The 23,255-nt window shown below is 44.1% G+C and overlaps 1 protein-coding gene across 1 annotated transcript in view; it reads left to right on the plus strand.

Moving 5' to 3' along the window:
* Positions 1-22,979, plus strand: part of LOC120941356 (neural-cadherin-like) — a 140,901-nt gene extending 117,922 nt beyond the window's left edge. Inside the window, exons 30-34 of the mRNA XM_040354693.1 lie at positions 1,617-1,797; positions 8,698-8,951; positions 14,585-14,730; positions 17,978-18,037; positions 22,417-22,979. Of these exons, the coding sequence (XP_040210627.1) occupies positions 1,617-1,797; positions 8,698-8,951; positions 14,585-14,730; positions 17,978-18,037; positions 22,417-22,833 (1,058 nt within the window). The 3' untranslated portion in view covers positions 22,834-22,979. The remainder of the gene's footprint in view (positions 1-1,616; positions 1,798-8,697; positions 8,952-14,584; positions 14,731-17,977; positions 18,038-22,416) is intronic.
* Positions 22,980-23,255: the final 276 nt, after the last annotated feature.

Genomic DNA, 23,255 nt, shown 5'->3' on the forward strand with positions numbered 1-23,255 from the left:
CCAAGGGTGTGTGGGTCACACAGTGTAGATCTTGTAGGAGTGTGGACAGGTGAGTATTGCTCTGGGGGATGTTGGGAAGCTAAATTGAATGATGACTGCAATGAAATACAATATTTAAGTAATATTTAGCAAACATCAGCTATCCACCCACACAGCCAAAGTTGACAGGTACCAGTGGCGGCTGGTGCTCAGAATTTTTGGGGGGGCGGAAAAAAATAAAAATAAATTGCAGCCTCACTGTGCCCATCAAATGCAGCCACTGTGCCATCAATTGTCACCACTGTGCCATGCCATCAAACGCAGCCACTGTGCCATCAATTGTCACCACTGTGCCATGCCATCAAACACAGCCACTGTGCCATCAATTGTCACCACTGTGCCATGCCATCAAACACAGCCACTGTGCCATCAATTATCACCACTGTGCCATGCCATTAAACGCAGCCACTGTGCTATCAATTGTCACCACTGTGCCATGCCATCAAACACAGCCACTGTGCCATCAATTGTCACCACTGTGCCATGCCATCAAACGCAGCCACTGTGCCATCAATTGTCACCACTGTGCCATGCCATTAAACGCAGCCACTGTGCTATCAATTGTCACCACTGTGCCATGCCATCAAACGCAGCCACTGTGCCATCAATTGTCACCACTGTGCCATGCCATCAAACGCAGCCACTGTGCCATCAATTATCACCACTGTGCCATGCCATCAAATGCAGTCACTATGCCATCAAACGCAGTCACTGTGCCATGCCATCAAACGCAGTCACTGTGCAATGCCATCAAACGCAGTCATTGTGCCATGCCATCAAACGCAGCCACTGTGCCCCTCAATTGTCGCCAATGTGCCATGCCATCAAACGCAGCCACTGTGCCCCTAAATTGTCGCCACTGTGCCCTTTAATTGTCGCCACTGTGCCCATTGTTGCCACTGTGCCCTTTGTCGCCACTGTGCCCTTTGTCACCACTGTACCCATTGATGCCATGCCACTGTGCCCTTTGTTGCCTCTGTGCCCATTGTCGCAGCTGTGACCTGTAAAATGCACTTACCTTTCTGCTTTCACGTCCCTCGATGTCCTCTCCCGCCCTCGATGACGCTTCAGCCAATCAGGTTACCGATAACCAGAATCGGTGAACCTGATTGGCTGAGACGGCCGTCAGTCTTATCCAAGGAACGCACCCCCCGTAGGGGGCCCGGGCGCCCCCTATGGACGGGCTGCCACTGACAGGTACACATTGACAAGTGCATGGTCCTGGATGCACGGACTCTCCATTGGGGACTATGAACTGTCCATGGGCTGCCTGCATGCAGCTCAGCACTAGGAAAGAGAAGTAATCAAAGGGATCTTCACGCTGTACAGGGATGTGCGCCAATGTGAATGAGAGCTAAATTCTCATCCTTATAACCCAAAGTTTCTCTAAAGCTTGTGTTATCTTTAGCTTTGCTTGTAAAGTAGCCAGAAGTTTGCTTACATTTTATAATCTGCAGAAGGGGGAACAGGATGTTCTTATCTGCAGATTGAGCTACAACTTTAACATTCTTTAATGAATATTTGTCTGCATGATCTAAGAGAGAAAAACTTTAATGGGCTCTGTTAATTGTGCACAGGATGTTTACGGGATGTGCGTGTCAATGGTCTTGTACTGCCGTTGGATGGAGAAGGTAATGAGCACAGCTCTGTTGTCAGCTCGCAGGGTATCAGCAATGGATGCCACTCGGATGTCTGCAGGAACCAGCCCTGCCCCTCTCACCTCAACTGTATTGATTTATGGAGAAAACATGAATGCAGGTACAATACTAGGCACTAACCTATTTGGTGATGACACAATGGTAAGAAGCAGGGTTTACTACTCTTGAACCCCCACTTATTCTCTGATTGATGGAGCTTAGATGAAGCTCCTATGCTGCTGAAAGCTCTCCGGTATATTGCTCACATTTATTTACAAGTATACATTTTTTATAGAAAAAGGTTTATTAACCACCGCAATACCAGCATGTTACACATGGTTACATAGTAGGTGAGGTTGAAAAAGGACACAAGTCCATCAAGTCCAACCTATGTGTGTGATTATATGTCAGAATTACATTGTATATCCCTGTATGTTGCGGTTGTTCACGTGCTTATCTAATATATAAAAAATATCAGAATTTATCCGAAGATAGTACTGATCCAAGCGCTCTATGGATATAGTGTGATATCTACTAAGATATGTGAAGTGGTAGTTTTTGGCAGAATAGCAGCTATTATAAAAGAAATGCTAGAAATTAGGAAAGGTGTCTCTATATGGAAACACTAACAGCGCTTAGGTAAAAGAAAAAAATCTAAAATTACCCCTCTGCTTATGGTGATAGATATTCACCCTTGGTGAGAGCAATTGTCACTCCAAATCAATCATATACCATGAGTGAAAAAGAAGAGCACAAAACCTCACTGAAATGATAATGGTTGAAATTGCAAAAGAAACGATGATACAAAGTCCATTTACCAAAAAAATGCATTAGCATAAAAAAGTCTCTAAAATCATTGTAATTCCTGTGCGTTGTTATACTCCTGAAGTGTCCACACAAAGATCTTCACATACAGGTCTCCCTTAGGAGTTCTACTCACCAGATGCCTATGGTGTAATCAGCCTTGAGAACTCCTGTGATCCTGCTGGGCTCCTTCAAATGGTATGCCTAGGATGTATCCTGGAAGACTCTAAATATCTTTCCTCCTATTACCAGCGTCTCTCGGTGGAGTGGATGGGTAATCAAGGGCAGAGTATGATCATGGAAAATAAGCATAGGAAAGAAACATAGTGTGATACTGCTTTTTATTCAAACCAAGCCCCTCACAAAATGTTATGCTTACAATGTAATAGAAAAATACAGGCACATCAGATGTTAGGACTATTAGCTCACGTAGCTATGTTGCTTGTCAGCTCAGCTCCAGCTGACAAGTTGCTCGTTCTATACAACTGCTGTCTGTATGGGTGTAGACTCGTCGTGTAGCCACGCCCTGACGCGTTTCGGGATTGGTTCCCGTCTTCAGAGGGCGTAGCTACACAGCGTTGTGTAGCTACGCCCTCTGAAGACGGGAACCAATCCCGAAACGCGTCAGGGCGTGGCTACACGACGAGTCTACACCCATACAGACAGCAGTTGTATAGAACGAGCAACTTGTCAGCTGGAGCTGAGCTGACAAGCAACATAGCTACGTGAGCTAATAGTCCTAACATCTGATGTGCCTGTATTTTTCTATTACATTGTAAGCATAACATTTTGTGAGGGGCTTGGTTTGAATAAAAAGCAGTATCACACTATGTTTCTTTCCTATGCTTATTTTCCATGATCATACTCTGCCCTTGATTACCCATCCACTCCACCGAGAGACGCTGGTAATAGGAGGAAAGATATTTAGAGTCTTCCAGGATACATCCTAGGCATACCATTTGAAGGAGCCCAGCAGGATCACAGGAGTTCTCAAGGCTGATTACACCATAGGCATCTGGTGAGTAGAACTCCTAAGGGAGACCTGTATGTGAAGATCTTTGTGTGGACACTTCAGGAGTATAACAACGCACAGGAATTACAATGATTTTAGAGACTTTTTTATGCTAATGCGTTTTTTTGGTAAATGGACTTTGTATCATCGTTTCTTTTGCAATTTCAACCATTATCATTTCAGCGAGGTTTTGTGCTCTTCTTTTTCACTCATGGTATATGATTGATTTGGAGTGACAATTGCTCTCACCAAGGGTGCTTATCTAATAGTTTCTTGAAACCCCCGCTGAGACCACCGACTGTGGAAAGGAATTCCACATCCTTGCCGCTCTTACAGTAAAGAACCCTCTACGTAGTTTAAGTCTTTTCTTCTCATTTTAATGAGTGGCCATCTGTCTTGTTAAACTCCCTTCCGCAAAAAAGTTTTAACCCTATTGTGGGGTCACCAGTATGGTATTTGTAAGTTCAAATCATATCCCTCTCAAGCGTCTCTTCTCTACCCCCTTCCCTTCCGAGACATTTTTCAGTTTTCAGTGTTGTGTTTGACTGACAATTACTTGGTAATGCAGTAGTGTACCCAAATTTAGTTTATATAATTAATAGACAGATGGGGATTTCTTTCGGTGGTATTAAAAGCCCAAGTTTACTTAAAGTGGAGTTCCACCTAAAAATGGGACTTCCACTTTTTGGAAGCCTCCCCCCCCCCCCCCTCCGGTGTGTCACATTTGGCACCTTTCAGGGGGAGGGGGGAGCAGATACCTGTCTAATACAGGTATTTGCTCCCACTTTCTGACATAGATCACCTTGGTGATCTACGCCACTTCCTGTGCCTACTCTGTACTCCCGCTGTCTTCTGGGAAACATACAGCTCCCAGAACACAGCGGTACAGTAAAGACGCACAGCAGGACTCACGCATACACAGTAGGGAACCAGGAAGTGAAGTCGCAGCGCTTCATTTCCTGATTCCCTCAACGAGGATGGCGGTGGGGGCAGCCGAGAGCTGAGCGATTGCTCGGTTTCAGCTGCCGACATCGCGGGCACCATGCACAGGTAAGTGTTCATTTATTAAAAGTCAGCAGCTGCTGTATTTGTAGCAGCTGGCTTTTAATATTTTTTTTTTAGTGGGACCTCTGCTTTAAGAAAAAAATCAGCACAAGATATGTTACTTACATGCAAAGTGATGTGTCCCTTGTGCTGCTGTGCCGATTTAGCAGAAATCTTCCACCTTTGATGAAGCTGTAGTACCAACTTTTAAATGGAGAAGCTGGTCAGAAAGGTTGGCATATTCATACATTCTTGAGCGTAACCAGGACAAAGCAGCATAAGGGACATGTTCTGACTTAAAGTGGAGTTCCACCTGTTTTTTTTTAGCCCTAAAAATCTTAAAATAATAATAAAAAAAAAAAAAAATGTTATACTCACCTGAAAGGGCGGTTGCTATGCGGAATTAGCTCTTCTGCCTCTTCTTCCACCGTGGTGGATCTTCTGGCTCGTCCTACGTCGATGTGTCTTCTTGTGAATGAGCCGTGCTGCCTTCTGGGAACTGTGTGTATCCCAGGAGGCAGCCGCTCATTCACAAAGCGATGTGCGAGTCGCGCATGCGCAGTAGGAAACGGACAGTGAAGCCGTAAGGCTTCATTACTTGTTTCCCTTAGTAAGGATGGAGGCGCCAGGACCGAGCGATCGCCAGCGATCGCCATCAGGGGAGCGACATCGCGGGCGACTAGGACAGGTAAGTGTCCTTATTAAACGTCAGCAGCTACACTGTTAGTAGCTGCTGACTTTAAAAAAAAAAATTGCGGGTGGAATCCCGCTTTAACTACAAGGCCATGAACGTTATCTTCCAGCTTCCTGTAGGGCTTACACGACCTGGTGTTCTATTTAACCCTTGCATCAATTCAGACGGCTTAACTCAATGAATAAACTCACTGTTAGAGAGACAGACGATTAATCCTATTCGAATGTTCCGTTTAATGATGGATATTCATAGATAGAAAAACGTTGGTGTTGTAAGCCGAAAGATGTTACAGCATGGCCGAGATACTGAGCAAATGAGTGAAAGACAGGAAGTGGAGGGAAATATACAGAACTACGGTGGGAGAGACAGTTCAGCTAGACAGAAGGGAACAGAGCTTAAAGAGCAATAATAAATCACATAGTGTAACACAAAAGGACACATCGCATTGAACGCAAGTTACATCCCTTGCGCTAATTTTTTTATCCTGCTAATAGCAGAACTTACATACTCTGGCTGTTGTTTTTATAGTTTTCCTCCTCTGAGCTTCTTTCTCATACAGCTTCCTGGTCATGCAACCTGACACCAGGTATGTTGGTTCTCCCTCCGCCTGCCAGGTCTGATGGAGACCTGCTGGAGTCTCTTTATGTGCACCCTCCCATTTAGAACTACAAACTTAAGCCCTGTACACACGATTGGATATCTGATGGAATCTAATCCAATGGATTTTTTCATTGGATATTCGATGAAGCTGACTTTCATCAGTCTTGCCTACACACCATCGGTCAAAAATCAGACGCGGTCCAAACGCAGTGACGTAAAACACTATGACGTGCTGAGAAAAATGAAGTTCAATGCTTCCGAGCATGCGTCGACTTGATTCTGAGCATGCATGGATTTTTGACCGATGGACTTCCACACAGACGATCGTTTTTTCTATCGTTTTTTTATCCATAGGAAAAATGTGAAACACGTTCTATTTTTTTTCACCGATGGAAAACAAACCGATGGGGCCCACACGCGATCGGTTTGTCCATCGGTCCGTTTTCATCAGACTAACCGATCGCGTGTACAGGGCTTTACATGCATCCATTCTGAGAGGGACAAAGAACCAAAGTCTTGCTGACTAAGCAGCTGCTATAAAGAGGGAGAAGAGCGTCCCTTTCGCTGTCTCTGCGTGTGCTGCTGGCAATGTCTGCATGTAAGTTTGCAGTTATAAACACAAACTTGCACATAGTGGAGCCTGCAGTAGGACTGCATATGTCCCGGCAGGCATGGGGGCACCACAAAAGTTGAGGCAGGCAGTGGGCTAGGGGGCTGCTGTATAAAGAGGAGGCTCAGAAAAAAATATATATGAACAACAATAAGCAAGTTTAAATTTTGCTATAAGTAGCTGATTTAGCAAATTAAATAGACTTTGCTCAAAAAAGGACTGCGGAATGTAGGGTAGTGAGTTTATTGTACTTACCTGTATGCTGTCCTTCCTGAGATTTTTCTACAACATTTAATGAGCAGGGATCAGAAGCAGACAGCTAATGGTAATAATGTTGCATCCCAGAAGGGATAGCACTAAGGTAAGTTATTAACATAATACATATAAAAACCTACTGTCCCTTTTGTTGATACTTTATGGAGTTCTTTAATAGGGATGAGCTTTGTATTCGAGTCAAACTCATGTTTGACTCGAACATCGTATGTTCGATCGTTCATCGAAATACGAACAAAACGGGTCGTTCACGCCAAATTCGAGTTACGTTTCACAGACCATAATTCACTGCGGCATCGCTGGCTGATGATTGGCCAAGCATGCACTATGACCCGCATGATTGGCCAATCACAGCTTGCAAAAAACGGAGAGCCATAATTGGCCAAAGCCAGGGTGGCTTTGGCCAATTATGGCTCAGGGGGTTTAGTACACGCCCCACACTATAAAAGGCCGCCTGCAGGTCGGCCTTGTGTAGTGTGTTGCGGCAGTTAACAGAGGACAGAGAGAGGACAGGCAGGCAGGTAGGCTAGTCAGTTAATGTTACAGTGTGTAGAGGATATATATACATCCCAGGTGTTGTACATATATTTATACACTGTATAGTTTAGCTAGATCAGTTCTTCCTAATTTACTGGCAGGCAGGTGATTCTGCTAGCTGCAGTATTCTTACGTGGTTTATTGCCTGTGTCCTCTGTAGTTTGCACCTAAAGCTACTTGGTGTGTACTGGCCGTGTGCTCTGTAGTTTGCAGCTAAAGATTCAGGAGCAGTGATTTTAATGATGTTTAAATAAAAAAAAAACATGTACAATGGAAAAAAAGTTTTAAAAACTGTAGTTTTTTCAGGAGTCCTGAAAAAAACTACAGTTTTTAAAACTTTTTTTCCATTGATACATGTTCCCTGGGGCAAGACCCGAGTTCTCAAAGACGTTTTCACAGGCATACTTTAGACACCCAGCAGGTACAATATTTAAAGGAATTTTTAATTTATACATTTTTTTTTTTAATTCAAGAATCATTAAAGCGGGAGTTCACCCAATTCGTTTTTTTTTATCTTTTCCCCTTAGCTTCATGCTCGTTTTGTCTAGGGGAATCGGCTATTTGTTTTAAAATATGAGCCGTACTTACCCGTTTTCGAGATGCATCTTCTCCGTCGGCTTCCGGGCATGGGCTGCGGGACTGGGCGTTTCTTCTTGATTGACAGTCTTCCGAGAGGCTTCCGACGGTCGCATCCATCGCGTCACTCGTAGCTGAAAGAAGCCGAACGTCGGTGCGGCTCTATACTGCGCCTGCGCACCGACGTTCGGCTTCTTTCGGAAAATAGTGACGAGATGGATGCGACCGTCGGAAGCCTCTCGGAAGACTGTCAATCAAAATAGGAACGCCCAGTCCCGCAGCCCATACCCGGAAGTGGCGGAGAAGATGCATCTCGTAAACGGTAAGTACAGGTCATATTTTAAAACAACTAGCCGATTCCCCTAGACAAAACGAGCATGAAGCTAAGGGGAAAATGTGTTCTCTATGGGTGAACCTCCGCTTTAAAATCACTGCTCCTGAAAAAACAACAGTTTTTAAAACTTTTTTTCCATTGATACATGTTCCCTGGGGCAAGACCGGGGTTCTCAAAGACGTTCGGTCCGTTCGAAGGTTCTGGTGTGAACCGAATGGGGAGGTGTTCGGCTCATCCCTATTCTTTAATGTCAGGTTCCATTAATAGGGGTTTACTCCCTGGCTTTACAGTAACAGGCCAAGATGCCACATAGATCTTACAGAAAAACACTTGCTAAATGAATGAGTCAACCATTCTATCACAGAGGCACTGAAAAAAAAGATGGTAGAATTTTCAAGAATTGCATATCCATTTGGGTTCTGTTTCCAACCAATAGTTACCCAATGACTGAAGATCATCTTGGACATATCTATGTAATGATACTGTAATTCTCTTAATGCTTTTGTCAAATATGCAGTACGTGTTTCTCTGGTTTAGGTGCCCAACAGATAAAGTTGGAGTGATGAATAATGTAACAGGACAGAAGGACTGTCACCCATCACCTTGTATGAAATGGATCTGTCGGAACGGGGGCAATTGTGTAGCTCAGTCCCAGCACAAGTATATCTGCCAGTGCAAAAAAGGCTTCAAGGGTCGGGTCTGCGAGACCATCCAGGCCAGAACTGGGAAGATTGTTGGACTGAGCTCAGGATCCATTTTAGCCATCAGCATGTGTCTTCTGATCTTCATAGGTAAGATCTTGCTTCTTTTTCCTTATTTTCACATTGTTAAAGTAGAACTATAGGCAAAACTTTGTTTTCCATTTTGGTTAGAGCAAGGAGGGGATATAACTGCTGTCAGATTTATTTTTTATTTTTTTGTCATTTGTGTCCCTTTGCTGTGATTTCCCTTCACTTCCTGTCCCACAGCCAAACAGGAAGTGAGCGAAAATCCCAACAAAATGAGGAAATTCTCTAGGGACCCCCAGGTCAACAGAACAAGTGTGCCCATTGGAAGATTTCTCCTCTATTATTTTTGTGGGGACAACCCAAAGTTTGGGATTTTCTTTTACTTTCAATGATAATGGTAAACAGTAGGGTTGTCCCGATACCACTTTTTTAGGACTGAGTACAAGTACTGATACTTTTTTTTATGTACTCGCCGATACCAAATACTGATACTTTTTTTTAAATGTGTCCCCAAATGCAGCCATGTCCCCCCACAAATGCAGCCATGTCCCCCCCACAAATGCAGCCATGTCCCCCCCATATGCAGCCATGTCCCCCCCATATGCAGCCATGTCCCCCCCATATAAAGCCATGTCCCCCCCATATGCAGCCATGTTCCCAAACATATGCAGCCATGTCCCCCACATATATGCAGCCATGTCCCCCACATATATGCAGCCATGTCCCCCACATATATGCAGCCATGTCCCCCACATATGCAGCCATGTCCCCCCACATATATCCAGCCATGTCCCCAAACATATTGCAGCCATGTCCCCCCACATATATGCAGCCATGTCCCCCCACATATTGCAGCCATGTCCCCCCACATAAATGCAGCCATGTCCCCCCACATAAATGCAGCCATGTCCCCCCACATAAATGCAGCCATGTCCCCCCACATAAATGCAGCCATGTCCCCCCACATATATGCAGCCATGTCCCCCCACATATGCAGCCATGTCCCCCCACATATTGCAGCCATGTCCCCCCACATATTGCAGCCATGTCCCCCATATATGCAGCCATGTCCCCCCACATATATCCAGCCATGTCCCCAAACATATGCAGCCATGTCCCCCATACCTAATGATGATGCCGCCGCCGCGTTAATCACTGTGCGGCGAACATTACATGCAGCTTTCGTTTGAATAGCTGTTTTCCCTGCCACGCCGTGTAAAGGACACTCCCCCTTGCTCGGGATTGGACAGATCCGTCCAAGGGGGAGAGTCTATACACGGCGCGGTGGGCAAAACAGCTATTCAAACTAAAGGTGCCTGTAATGTTGGGATTTGCGATATAAGGTGGCGGTGACGGCTGCGGCGGCGGGCAAGTATTCTATTTAGGCATCAGGGGTATTTGCGGGAGTACAAGTACTCCCGCAAATACTCGGTATCGGTATCGGGACAACCCTAGTAAACATAGGATAAATAGAGAGGGTGAATCTCCATAACAGGGACACAGAAAGCAATAAAAACTGACAAGCGTTCTAATCCCTCTCCAGTCTATCCAAAACGAAAAAAACGGTTTTGCCTTTAGTTATACACGTATCTGGAAAATGGTATATAAAATGGAAGTTGGTAAAAAGGACTGTATGTTGGTGTAATCCTGCCGTGCACATATAAGTGTATATTTAATGTAAATTAGGGTTTATATTTTTTGAGGCACAATATTAAAGGTGAAGCCCACCGAACATTGATCTCAGATTTCAATAGACACCAGTGGTTTGAAGTGAAGGTACTCTGCACTCACATGGCCACATCCGCATGAAAGTCACAGGTCAGACTTTAAAGTGGATGTAAACCCAAAAATCTTTATTTTTTTAATGTCACAATGTAGAGAATAAGATTTCCTATCATCTGTGCCCAGTCTTGCCACACAGAGTTAATCCAGCTCTGAGCAATCCTCTTTTATTGTTCAGTGAAAATTAACAGACTTCCAGATAAAAACCTGTCTAAATAAAAAAGTCCTTTCCGTCCCCTTGCTTCAAGTGACATACATTACCTCTCACAATGAACTGTGAATCACCCCCCATATTATGATAAACATCCAGGAATGTGCATGTGTCCAAGCTAGTGCACGAGATATGTAAAAACCCTGTCACTCGAAGCAAGGGGACGGAAAGGACTTTTTATTTAGACAGGTTTTTTTCTGGAAGTCTGTTTTTCACTGAACAATAAAAGAGGATTGCTCAGAGCTGGATTAACTCTGTGTGGCAAGACTGGGTACAGATGGTAGGAAATCTTATTCTCTACATTGTGACATCAAAAAATAATATTTTTTTTGGGGGGGGGGGTTACATCCAATTTAAGGGCACAATGGAGAGTATGGGTAAGACTATCCCATGGGTAAGACTATCCAATTCGGACTCCTTCTTTCCACAAGTGATACCTGTTCTCTTTCCCAATGATTCCTGAATGTGTCCTGACGAAGCTAGACAGCGAAACATGTTGACACACAGGGGCTCACTCTTTATCATGTATTTTATATATATATGCTTTTTTTAATTCTCTCAAATGTCCTTTATGCACCATGTACTGTTCTAAATAAACATTGTAATCATTTTGTATACTCTCCACTGTTCATTGTGCCCTTAAAGTCCGACCTGTGGGCTATCACTGCCCCCCTTTTTGCTTTATTTTTATATGGTACTCTGCAAACCTTACAGTTGTGCGCTATATCTAAATTCCCTATAGTATTCAGTTGGATTGGATCTGATTTTAAACATGTAAGAATATTAGAGCAAAGACAAACTGAGTGGGTGTTTAGACCACATCAGTGATATAGGACTTTGTGGTGTGTCGTGTCAGGGATAGGTGAGCTAATAATTCAATATAGAACATTGTATAGAAAAAGTAACAATTTATTATAAATATATAAAAATAAAACACAATGAATAAAATCACTTGTTGCCCTGTTACAGAAGAGATGCTAGTAGTGATTAGATGAACTTGATGCTAGTCGCCGACATGTTTCGCAAGAAATTGTGTCTTCTGGGCGCCGCATTCATCTAAATTACATCCTCATCTATTAATATGTAAGAAAAACAAATTAGTTACATATAATATTTTCCGGGCATAGAACATAAGAAATTACATAATTTGTACTTATATTAATACATCATAAATGTATATATAAATGCTCACCAGCGACTGTAGACTAGCAGACTTTGTCAGCAAAGACACATGAGGCCTAAATTGGGGGAGATGGAAAAAACCATAGGGCAGAGGCTCGCCTGAGCTACAACTAAGGCCCCCTGCGGGAGTCAGACCTGCAGAGTTTAGAGTGAAGCTGTTTCCCCCTGGTGGTATTCAGATATTGATAGGTGGTATATTGAAATCTATAATGGTAATGATAAGATATGGTAAGAATTGTATATGTATATACATGAATGCTGACGCATACATATATATATATAAATAGGATTGCTGGCGTTAATCAGCAAAATACCTATAAAGGACGTTCAATAACTGTACAATTATTTTCTCATTGTTGATAACAAAGGAAAAAGGGGAAGAAAAAATAAATACATATTACCTACCTAGTATTCCATATTGAACCGCATATCCTCTAGTTAGGGGCAAATGATGGAAGCGGGACCGTGGGGCAATAAATCCCCTAGGGAACCAAGAAAACATGTGAGTTTTAATGGTGATAGCAATCCCAGGTCCTGTATATACATATTCTTATTCAAGTATATGGAGCATAAGGGCAGGATTGATATCTATTAATGTGTGGAGCTAGATAGGGCATCAGTGTTGAGTCACAGAGCAAAATACGTTCAGTAAGCCGGATACTCCTTCACTATGTAATGAATATGTAAGATTTCATGGAACAATTAGTCCAAAGTATAGATTCTCCCCTATGGGACTTGAAAGTCAAACAGCGGGGAGAGGAGGGTGGAAGACCAGGATTTAATAGGCTCTATCAACACTGATGGGTACCTATCGTATAAGCGCCACACATAGAGGTAAAGGAGGACATAAATGTCCTGTGTATCCATACCTTGATATTCAGTAGCTCCAAACGTGCTCCCGCCTGGGTGCTCGTATGCCTCTGTCTCTCCGGTGTGTGTGTATTCTCTCCACACGCCGGCGGTTAAATATCCAGGGCGACCCAGAAGTGAAGGGTCAGATTGACCCCTGACATCACTTCCTTTGGATCCAGACTGGCCGCACATGCGCAGACGGGCCAGTAACGGCCGTACCGCGCATGCGCCGCAATCGGTGTGGATGGGAAAGTGTTCCCATCCTCAGCAGCAGGATCAACAGCTTCCCTAACTAGACAGTTGACGCTCAGGCAGCGCCACCCAGTGCTCCCTAATGCCTACTGTCATACAAATATGACTGCTGTCTGCTGGCAAAGAATGACAGTCAACGCCTTGTATCAATCATAAGAGAAAAAATGTGTAGCATAGTATATAACAATCTGCAATATCAGCAAGAAAAACTGTACAGTATATAGATAGATTGATTGGATACACAATCCAATATCTTGTCCTCCAAAAGGGAGAATTAAAAACTCAGACAAAAGTTCATATGTTGACCATTTGTCTATTTACCAACAATCTGATATGTAGTTCTTAAAACAATCCACTAGATGGCATGCATAGGCATAACACATTATCCATTATATATATATATATACAGAGAATTCAGTGATCTACCCTGGAGAGAGCAAAACTGTTTATTCATAGAAATGGTTTAAAGGACAGGGCTGAATTCAAGCCTGGCGCATATGTGGCTCTTTGATTGAAAATCCAGCGGGTTTCCTGTTGTAAATTTTTTTTATCAATGTTTCCTCCTCTTTCTGAAGGGGACAGCGAAACATGTTGACACACAGGGGCTCACTCTTTATCATGTATTTTATATATATGCTTTTTTTAATTCTCTCAAATGTCCTTTATGCACCATGTACTGTTCTAAATAAACATTGTAATCATTTTGTATACTCTCCACTGTTCATTGTGCCCTGACCTATGGGCTATAACTGCCCCCCTTTTTTCTTTATTTTTATATGGTACACTGCAAACCTTACAGTTGTGCGCTATATCTAAATTCCCTATAGTATTCAGTTGGATTGGATCTGATTTTAAACATGTAAGGGTGAAGTGCTTCTCTGTCCTCTGTAGTTGTAATAGATGAAGTGTGTACAGAACAGAACCAATTGACAATCGCCTGCAGCCCACAAGCACCATCAAAGACTTCTGACTCCGACTGTAACAAATTATATTCAGTAAGATTATGGTAAATTGGGCAGACTCTGTTTAGTACATTTATATTAATTCCTGGAAAACATTCACAGATTTAATTTGTTGCCTGGTGTAGCTCTGCAGGAGCTCCCTGGCTTTTGTTAACTTCTAGAGACCTGAAGCACTAGTAGCCAGTTCTTCTACAATGGGCTTCAGCCCTCTGTCTGCTGAATATGGGTCAGAGGAGTGCAGAACTAAGTGCACTTCTGTCATCTGTAGTATGGAGCTTTGGCCATACATCTCCTTTAATCTTCATCTGAAACAAAGTAACCTGAAAAGAAGCACTCATCCCTTTTTATCTGAACTAGATTTTTATTCCACCTTCATGTAAGATGCAGCAGTAATCTGTAGTATTTGGATCAATATTCTGACTTTATTTAAGATTGGACTGCTGTTTTTGTTGCAGCCTTGTTGGTCTCCTACACGGTATGGAGTCAGTGGGGAAGATCGAAGTTTCGGAAAGGTGGAGTTTATCACATTCCTGCAGAACATGAAAGCTGGGAAGATATCAGAGGGAACGTGTTGAATTATAACAAGGAGGGTAGAGGACAGGTACACAGTATTACATAGTCTCTTGGCTTGAATTCCTGATTTTGGTTTTTGAAACGATATTGCCTCTGACAGTAAAGTAAAATTTTAATGCGAGGAATAACATCCTTTAATACGGTCACAGATCATCTGGGCATAAGCTGATTCAATAACTTGGAACTTAAATATTTTATTCAAAATGTACCAACATATTCACAGAGGAGGCAGTTTGCGGTCTGCAGCAGTGGTGGCTGGTGCTCAATTTTTTTGGGGGGGCGCAAACAAACTGAAATAAAAAACATCAATTGCAGTCACTGTGCCCATCAAACACAACTACTGTGCCCATCAAACGCAACTACTGTGCCCATCAATTGCCGCCACTGTGCCCATCAAGCGCAGCCACTGTGCCATGAAATGCAGCCCCTGTACCCATCAATTGCTGCCACTGTGCCCATAAATTGCTGCCACTGTGCCCATCAAGTGCTGCCACTGTGCCCCATCAATTGCTGCCACTGTGCCCATCAATTGCCGCCACTGTGCCCATCAATTGCCGCCACTGTGCCCATCAATTGCCGCCACTGTGCCCATCAATTGCCGCCACTGTGCCCATCAATTGCCGCCACTGTGCCATCAAATGCAGCCACTGTGCCATCAAATGCAGCCACTGTGCCATCAAATGCAGCCACTGTACCCATCAATTGCTGCCACTGTGCCCATCAATTGCTGCCACTGTGCCCATCAATTGCTGCCACTGTGCCCCATCAATTGCTGCCACTGTGCCCCATCAATTGCTGCCACTGTGCCCCATCAATTGCTGCCACTGTGCCCATCAATTGCTGCCACTGTGCCCCATCAATTGCTGCCACTGTGCCCCATCAATTGCTGCCACTGTGCCCCATCAATTGCTGCCACTGTGCCCATCAATTGCCTCTACTGTGCCCATCAATTGCCGCTACTGTGCCCATCAATTGCCGCTACTGTGCCCCATCATTGGCTGCCAGTCTGCCCATCAATTGGAGCTACTGTGCCCCATCAATTGCCGCTACTGTGCCCATCAATTGTCGCTACTGTGCCCATCAATTGCCTCTACTGTGCCCATCAATTGCCGCTACTGTGCCCATCAATTGCCACTACTGTGCCCCATCATTGGCTGCCAGTCTGCCCATCAATTGGAGCTACTGTGCCCCATCAATTGCTACCAATGTGTATTGCACTACCTGTCTCACAGCGTGTCACGGTGGCGTCCTCCACGTCCACGCTCCTTGATGTTTTCTCCCGTCCTCTCTATCAGGCGTCCAATCACAGCGCCTGTTGTTTCAGCCAATCAGGTAACAAACCCGAACACCTGATTGGCTGAGAGGCGGGTCAGTGTTAGGAAATTGATTTTTTCGCTTTCCTAACACAACGCTGAGCAAACAGCAGGCACCCAGCATGGTGCCCGCTGTTCACCATTTTGGACACCTATTAGAGCCTACGGCGACCATAGATAGATTCATGCAATGCATGAATCTATGGTGAGAAAGAGGTGGCAGGAGAGAGGGGGCGTGCGCCCATTATGGACACACCGCCACTGGTTTGCAGATATAACGAGTGATGCTGCATCCAATGAGGTAAGTATGATTCCTAAAATTAAAAACCCTTAGGCTACTTTCACACCGAGGCACTTTGCAGGCACTATAATGCTAAAAATGACACCTGTAAAGCACCCTGAAGGAGCCTCTTCTCTCACTCCAGTGTGAAAGCCTGGAGTGAGCCAGACGCATCTTTGAGGCACTGTAGGAGCGGTGTGTATACACCGCTCCTAAAGCGCCCCTGCCAATTAAAATCTATGGGCAGCGCCGCTTTGCGGGTGGTTTCAACCCTTTTTTGGCCGCTATCGGCCAAATAGCGCCGCAAAAATGATGGTAAAGCGGCGCTTTACCACCGACGGCGCAACGTCCCAGTGTGAAAGTAGCCTTCTCTTTTAAGTTACTTTGTATTTTCTATGCCTAGGCAAATTATGTTATACATCTCAGGAGTCTTAAGGGGAGAGGGGGGGCTTTTTCAGTCAAGCACATCCTCTCCTGCTTGCATGCCTGAGCTAAGGGCAGATGGCCAGGAAATAAATGCAACATGAACCATTTGCCATTACTCAATATAGCCATGGCCAAAGTGATTTCTCAACAAAATAAAGCATGGAGACATGGATGGATGGGTGAGTTTTCTTTGAATATTAAAAATGAATTAAATAGCATTTTTGGTTTGTGGTGCTCAGATGAAGCGTACTTTCACTTTCAATATATATATATATATATATATATATATATATATATATATATAAAAAATGATGAGAACAGTAGGGTTGTCAGTTTAACAATCAGAATGGTTGTCAAGCGATGGTATCACCTATTTCAAGTGATAAATAAGCCAAGAATAGTGCAGCAGGGTGGAGGAACCCACTAAACGGTGTCAAATAGCCAGATTCAGAGAGACTTAGGCTGGCGTATCAGTAGATACGCCAGCCTAAGTCATAATTTGCGTCAGCGCTAATTTAAGCGTATTCTGGTAACCAGATACGCTTAAATTAGGCTCAGATACGAGCGGCGTAAGTGTCTTACACCCTCGTATCCTAAAGTGTAATTTTTAGGCTGGCCGCTAGGTGGCGCTTTCATTGCGGTCGGCGTAGAATATGTAAATCAGTAGATACGCCTATTCACGAACGTACGCCCGGCCGACGCAGTACAGATACGCCGTTTATGTAACGCATTAGCAGGCCTAAAGTTATTCCATCAAATAGATGGAATAGTAATGTTAAGTATGGCCGCTGTTCCCGTGCCAAAATTCAAAAATGTTACGTCGTTTGCGTAAGTCGTCCGTGAATAGGGATTTACGTTGTTTACGTCCACGTCAAAATCAATAGGCCCGTGCGGCGGACTTAGTCGCAATGCACACTGGGAAATGTAGGCGCACGGCGCATGCGCAGTTAAAAAAATCGTCAATCGCGTCGGGTCAAGCCTCATTATCATAAAACACGCCCCCTCAGACAAATTTTAATTATGCGCCCTTACGCCCGCCCGCTTTAGGCTACGCCGCCGTAACTTAGCAGGCAAGTACATTGTGAATCATGTACTTGCCTCGCTAACTTACGGCGGCGTAGCTTAAATGCCTTAAGCTACGCCGCCGCAAGTATGCGCTCGCCATCCTGAATCTAGCTATTAATCTGTAGTGATATATAACATTTTCCTTTAAAATGCTGCAAAGAAAAAAAGAGTCACTGTGCTGTCATTTTCAGCGCTGGAAGAAAACAGACAGACTAAGCGGAGCAATAAACAACAAAGGCACAAGAGTTATTGTAAGTAGCCATTGCTTTGTCTATCAGTACATTTATACTCATCATTTTGAAATATTGTCTACCTCAAAACAAGACATCTGTGTTTTTAAAATGCATCTCCCAAGACAACCAGGGTATGACTTTCTTTTATGTTTCAGAGGAGCAGTTTTCCCACAATATCCACTGAAAATGCACGTGTACCGGTCTCTGCAGACAGCCATTTTTCATGTTTTTGCTGTGGCTCCACCCCTTGACAGCCAACCAAGCCTGAACTGTGTGATCTGAATGACAAGGTGAGCACACCTCCAACCGTGAGCATGATAGATTGTGCGAGCAGAGGTGGAGCTAATTCAGTCCACATGATCAATGAATGCTGGCAGAGACTGGGCTATTCCACACTGCATAACTGATAATGACGAAACACACATGTAAAATGCACATGTAGCGGTATCCCCGTAGGGGCTGCTGGTAGTTGTGGTTCCCATCTCACCCTGCACAGCCAGGCACATAAATCTTCAGACATACAGTGGTCAAGAAATGTTCCTTGTACTTTGTTTTTGTTATTTTATTTAGGAGATTGTAACTTTGATGGGGATAAGGTAGATATGGGATGCCCATTTGATTGTAAAAGCAATATAGGGACTGAGAACTATATACACCTCTGGTATATACAACTTCCTCTTTTCCTTAGCACATTCAATTGATTGCAGACTATCGCTCCCTGGGACCAGCTAGGACTGTAGTTGAGGCCTGACATTGGCCCAGCCAGGCCCAAAGCAAAATGCCCTTTGCAGGCAGGGACCGTGGGCCCCTATGGTGTAGCAAAAAGGGTAGTCCTAGTGCTAGCTGTCCAACGTGGCCACTGATCCCAGTACCACCTCTTCAGTCCCTGCCTGCCCTCCTGGCTGCAGCTGCCTCTTTCCACTGCCCGTGCCACCACAGTCCTCCTTGCTGGCTCTGCACCCATCCCAGACTGCTTGCACCCAGACCTCTCAGTCGTGCCTTCCAGTCCTCCTGACTGTGTGTCACTCAGCAGCCATCTTGGCTGCACCTTGCTGTTCGTCTTGGAGTCTTAACTGGCAGTGTTCTCCTGCTGTCTTCTCCTTGCTCCCATGCCTCCTGTCCAGGACACCTCCATTGGTTGTAGGAAGGTCCCATCTGCACCCAAGCCCAGGCCGAAGTCCCCCCCCCCCACCAGACTGGGGAGCTCACTCAAAGGCCACAACAGCCCAACACTCCTTATCCAGCTTCCACCCAAACAAATCTGCCCCAGCTGGCCTGAACTGGAGAATATTTGAGGAAGCCTGCCCCCTGCCAATCCAAGTTGGGGATTGGTCAGGGCCCTCAGAATACTCCAGGCGGCTCCACCTCACCTCTCCTCTTATCTTTCCAGAAGGTTTCTGGAAATAAGTGGGAGGTCTTAGAGATGCTGCCTGTGAGTCATGTAGCTCTCCCTGGATTTCTGCCAACCCAAGAAACAAAACAAGGAAGCTTGGCTACTAGCCAAGCCTGCATAAATGTGCCTACACTGACAAAAAAATAACTATCTTTCACACTTAGCATACTAGAGGGTGCTACACACAATCCTATACCCACAGATAATCCAGAGGAAGGCAATGCAAGGCATATGGTTGTTGCTGTGTTGATCCATATATTACCTAATATCCCAACCAAAATCCCCAGTACCTTTTTCCTGCTAAAGTTATGTCATATTTCCCCCTCAGATTCTGCATATATAAAGATTAATTAGATTAATTATGTGTTCTGTTACACAGGGGGAAAAGTACATGTAGTACGTTTGTCCCATCTTCCTATGTGATCTCTAAAGCCTCGTACACACGATAGGTTAACCAGAGGACAACGGTCTGAAGGACCGTTGTTATAGGTTAACCGATGAAGCTGACTGATGGTCCGTCGCGCCTACACACCATAGGTTAAATAACCGATCGTGTCAGAACACGGTGACGTAAAACACAACGACGTGCTGAAAAAAACAAAGTTCAATGCTTCCAAGCATGCCTCGACTTGATTCTGAGCATGCGTGGATTTTTAACCGATGGTTGTGCCTACTAACGATCGGTTTTGACCTATCGGTTACCAATCCATAGGTTAATTTTAAAACAAGTTGGCTTTTTTTTAACCTATGGTTATATAACCTATGGGGCCCACACACGATCAGACCGTTGTCCTCTGGTTAACCTATCGTGTGTACGAGGCCTTAGGCAAGCTGTGAGGTCAGATGGAGCACCTCTCCCTCCTCCATGGCTGTTCAACAAAGCAGCTATCAAGGAAATTGCCTTTTACTTCCTCTCCTAGCACTTGTCATCCTCCTGTGAGACACTTGTCTTGGGCAGGTGCTTGGAGGCGAAGAAACATACTGTTCGTCAAAGCAGCCACCTCTCTGCTAGCTGCTTTGTTAGAGAACCATGAAGGGAGGATGGGTGCCCTGTCCACCCTCACAGCCATCTGTAAACAGGGGGCATAACGTACTGCATATACTTTGTCCCCTATGGAACAGAACACATCAATAAAATTTGAAGTGAGACTTCTTATTTTAACAACTGGTGAGTCTAACTGCAAGAGAATAACATCTTTTGTCATGGTTTTGTAGGACTTTCCTGAGTAACAGGCTATGGTGGGGAACCTTTGTTGTTGAAGTATTTTGAGAACTGAGAAACTTCCATGTGTTTAAAATAAGGTTATAGGCAGGGCTCAAGTCCTGCGGGAACGCGTGGGAACGGAGTTCCTGCACTTTTTTCACAGCAAGAACTCAGTTCCCTTTGCAGGACTAGAGCAGCCGAGAGCATCCGAGCCGCCCGAGCCAATCCTTCACTAAGCGGCGATGCTCAGCTCGAGTCACTGTCAGGGGCAGGCCTTGGTAATGCTTTATGTTACTGGCCGCTTCCTGTATATGGATTCATCAGGTAGTGTGCGGGTATTCCGTCACTTCCTCGATGCCGCAATGTCTCCTGGGAACTTTTGTCATTGTTCCCAGGAGACATTGCGGAGGTCTGCCACGAGTTTTTGCGGGATTTAGAAAGAACTTGCTTCTTTCGAAATCCCGCGATAACCCGTGGCAGACCTCGGCAATGAAGAAAAAAAAAAAACATGCGGTTTAGTAATTATGCATATGAGCGTATCATTTTTTTCTTTGGTGGGGGAGTGGATCGTGGGTGGGAGTTCCCACACTTTTTTCCCCAGGACTTGACCCCTGGTTATAGGGAGATATATGATGATTGATGGGACCATTTATAATTGTTATACTGTATACCTGTCCAGTTCCATCCTTCACCCTTTTAAAAGGCACTCATCGTACTTGTAAATTTCCTCTAGATTTACCCATTGAATAAATAAAAGCATTATATTGCTGAAGTTGACCACCTACTCACATGCAATAATGCTGATAAAACATAATAGGAGGGTAGTTGAGTGCAGGGAGAATATTGCACTATAGATTGCATTATGCATATACTGCAAACTATGTTCTTCTACATATATAACATGTAGTCGCCTTCATGGCAGGCAGGCAACGTTTTGGCAATGCCTGCCTGCTGTATATTTCTACTGGCTGGCCATAAGCTGCCAAGCATAGAGGGTTCATAAAAATGTATAGGAATGTGGGTAGCAGTAAACTCTGACAAAACCTGGAAGAGCCAGAGCTTTGCCTACAAAAATGGCTGTGCATTTGTTTCGTAAAGGGAATTATGCCACGTACACACGATCATTTTTCGACATGTAAAAAACAACGTTTTTAAAAAACGTCATTTAAAATGGTCGTGTGTGGGCTTCACATCATTTTTCGGCTTTTGAAAAACGACAATTTTTTTTTCGAGCATGCTGCATTTTTTAACGACGTTTTAAACGATGTGGTTTTTCGGGTTGTAAAAAATGATCGTGTGTGGGCTAAAGCGACGTTAAAAACCCACGCATGCCCAGGAGCAAGTTATGAGATGGGAGCGCTCGATCTGGTAAAACTACCGTTCGTAATGGAGTAAGCACATTCATCACGCTGTAAGAGACAGAAAAGCGCAAATCGTCTTTTACTAATATGGAATCAGCTAAAGCAGCCCAAAGGGTGGCGTCATCCGAATTGAAATTCCCCTTTATAGTGCTGTCGTACGTGTTGTACGTCACCGCGCTTTGCTAGAGCATTTTTTTTAACGATGGTGTGTGGGCAACGTCGTTTTAATGATGAAGTTGGAAAACTGTATGCCGAAAAAATGATCGTGTGTACGCGGCATAATAGTTTTCTGCAGTTATGTGTAGTCTCCTCTAGGTGCCTACATATTTTTTATGTAGCTGTTTTATTATTTTTTGTGTTTTACGTTTCTTTAATTATCACAAAGTAAACATTTGACATAATTAACCTACTGTTTTTTGTTTGTTTTTTTCATTTACAGAATGGATACAACCCTCAGAAAGTGAAAAAGACAGTCAAAGTAAATGCTCATCAGTTATATTCTACCTCAAATGTCCCCTCCACTTTGAACTTGTGTCGCGCTCCTCGCCGTCTACATGGTGCTGGTGCATCGAGAGGAACAGTTTATCGTGAACAGACTAAAGCTGAGACCAGCAACCCCAGCTTTCAGAAATATGTTTCACAAATAGTTAAGGCTGCAGATAATGACCAAAAAAAACAACCTCCTGAGGTCCTCCATATGTATGCCACAGAAGGTGATGGCTCATTGGCTGGGAGTCTCAGTTCTCTGACCTCTTCCAGTATTGATGAAGACTTGAATTATGACTACCTCTGTGAATGGGGACCCAAGTTTAACAAACTCCGAGATCTGTATAAGGAGTTGGACACGGAGGCATAGCTAGCCGCAGACACATGTTCGTAGAGCAACCCAGACACCCACAGTTATACGCTAATTTATAACATAGGAATTTTTTATATGAAATATACAATAAACATCTTAGTTAAAAAAGGAGAAAATTGATGTTCTTTTCACAAGTTCTCAGAAGGCTTAAAGGATCCTTCATTGTCCAAACAGTGACAACATTAAGAAGGAATTTAGCATACAGACCAAACTTTGTTCCAGGCGTAAGTAACGCTGCCAAGGAGGAAGGCATTAAAGACAAAGTAATTGAGTTTTTCTCATTTATAAAAGATGTTCTTGAAAGGCGAAATGTCATGCCCATCCCTCCACCCTGCCCGCTTCTTATTGGTATCTTACAATTCAGTGTTAGAAGTTGGCTGTTCACCTAAGAAGAGTAGCAGTGCCTCAGGACATTGGTA

This window comes from Rana temporaria, chromosome 5 (genome assembly GCF_905171775.1).
Source record: "Rana temporaria chromosome 5, aRanTem1.1, whole genome shotgun sequence".
Taxonomy (NCBI): Eukaryota; Metazoa; Chordata; class Amphibia; order Anura; family Ranidae; genus Rana; species Rana temporaria.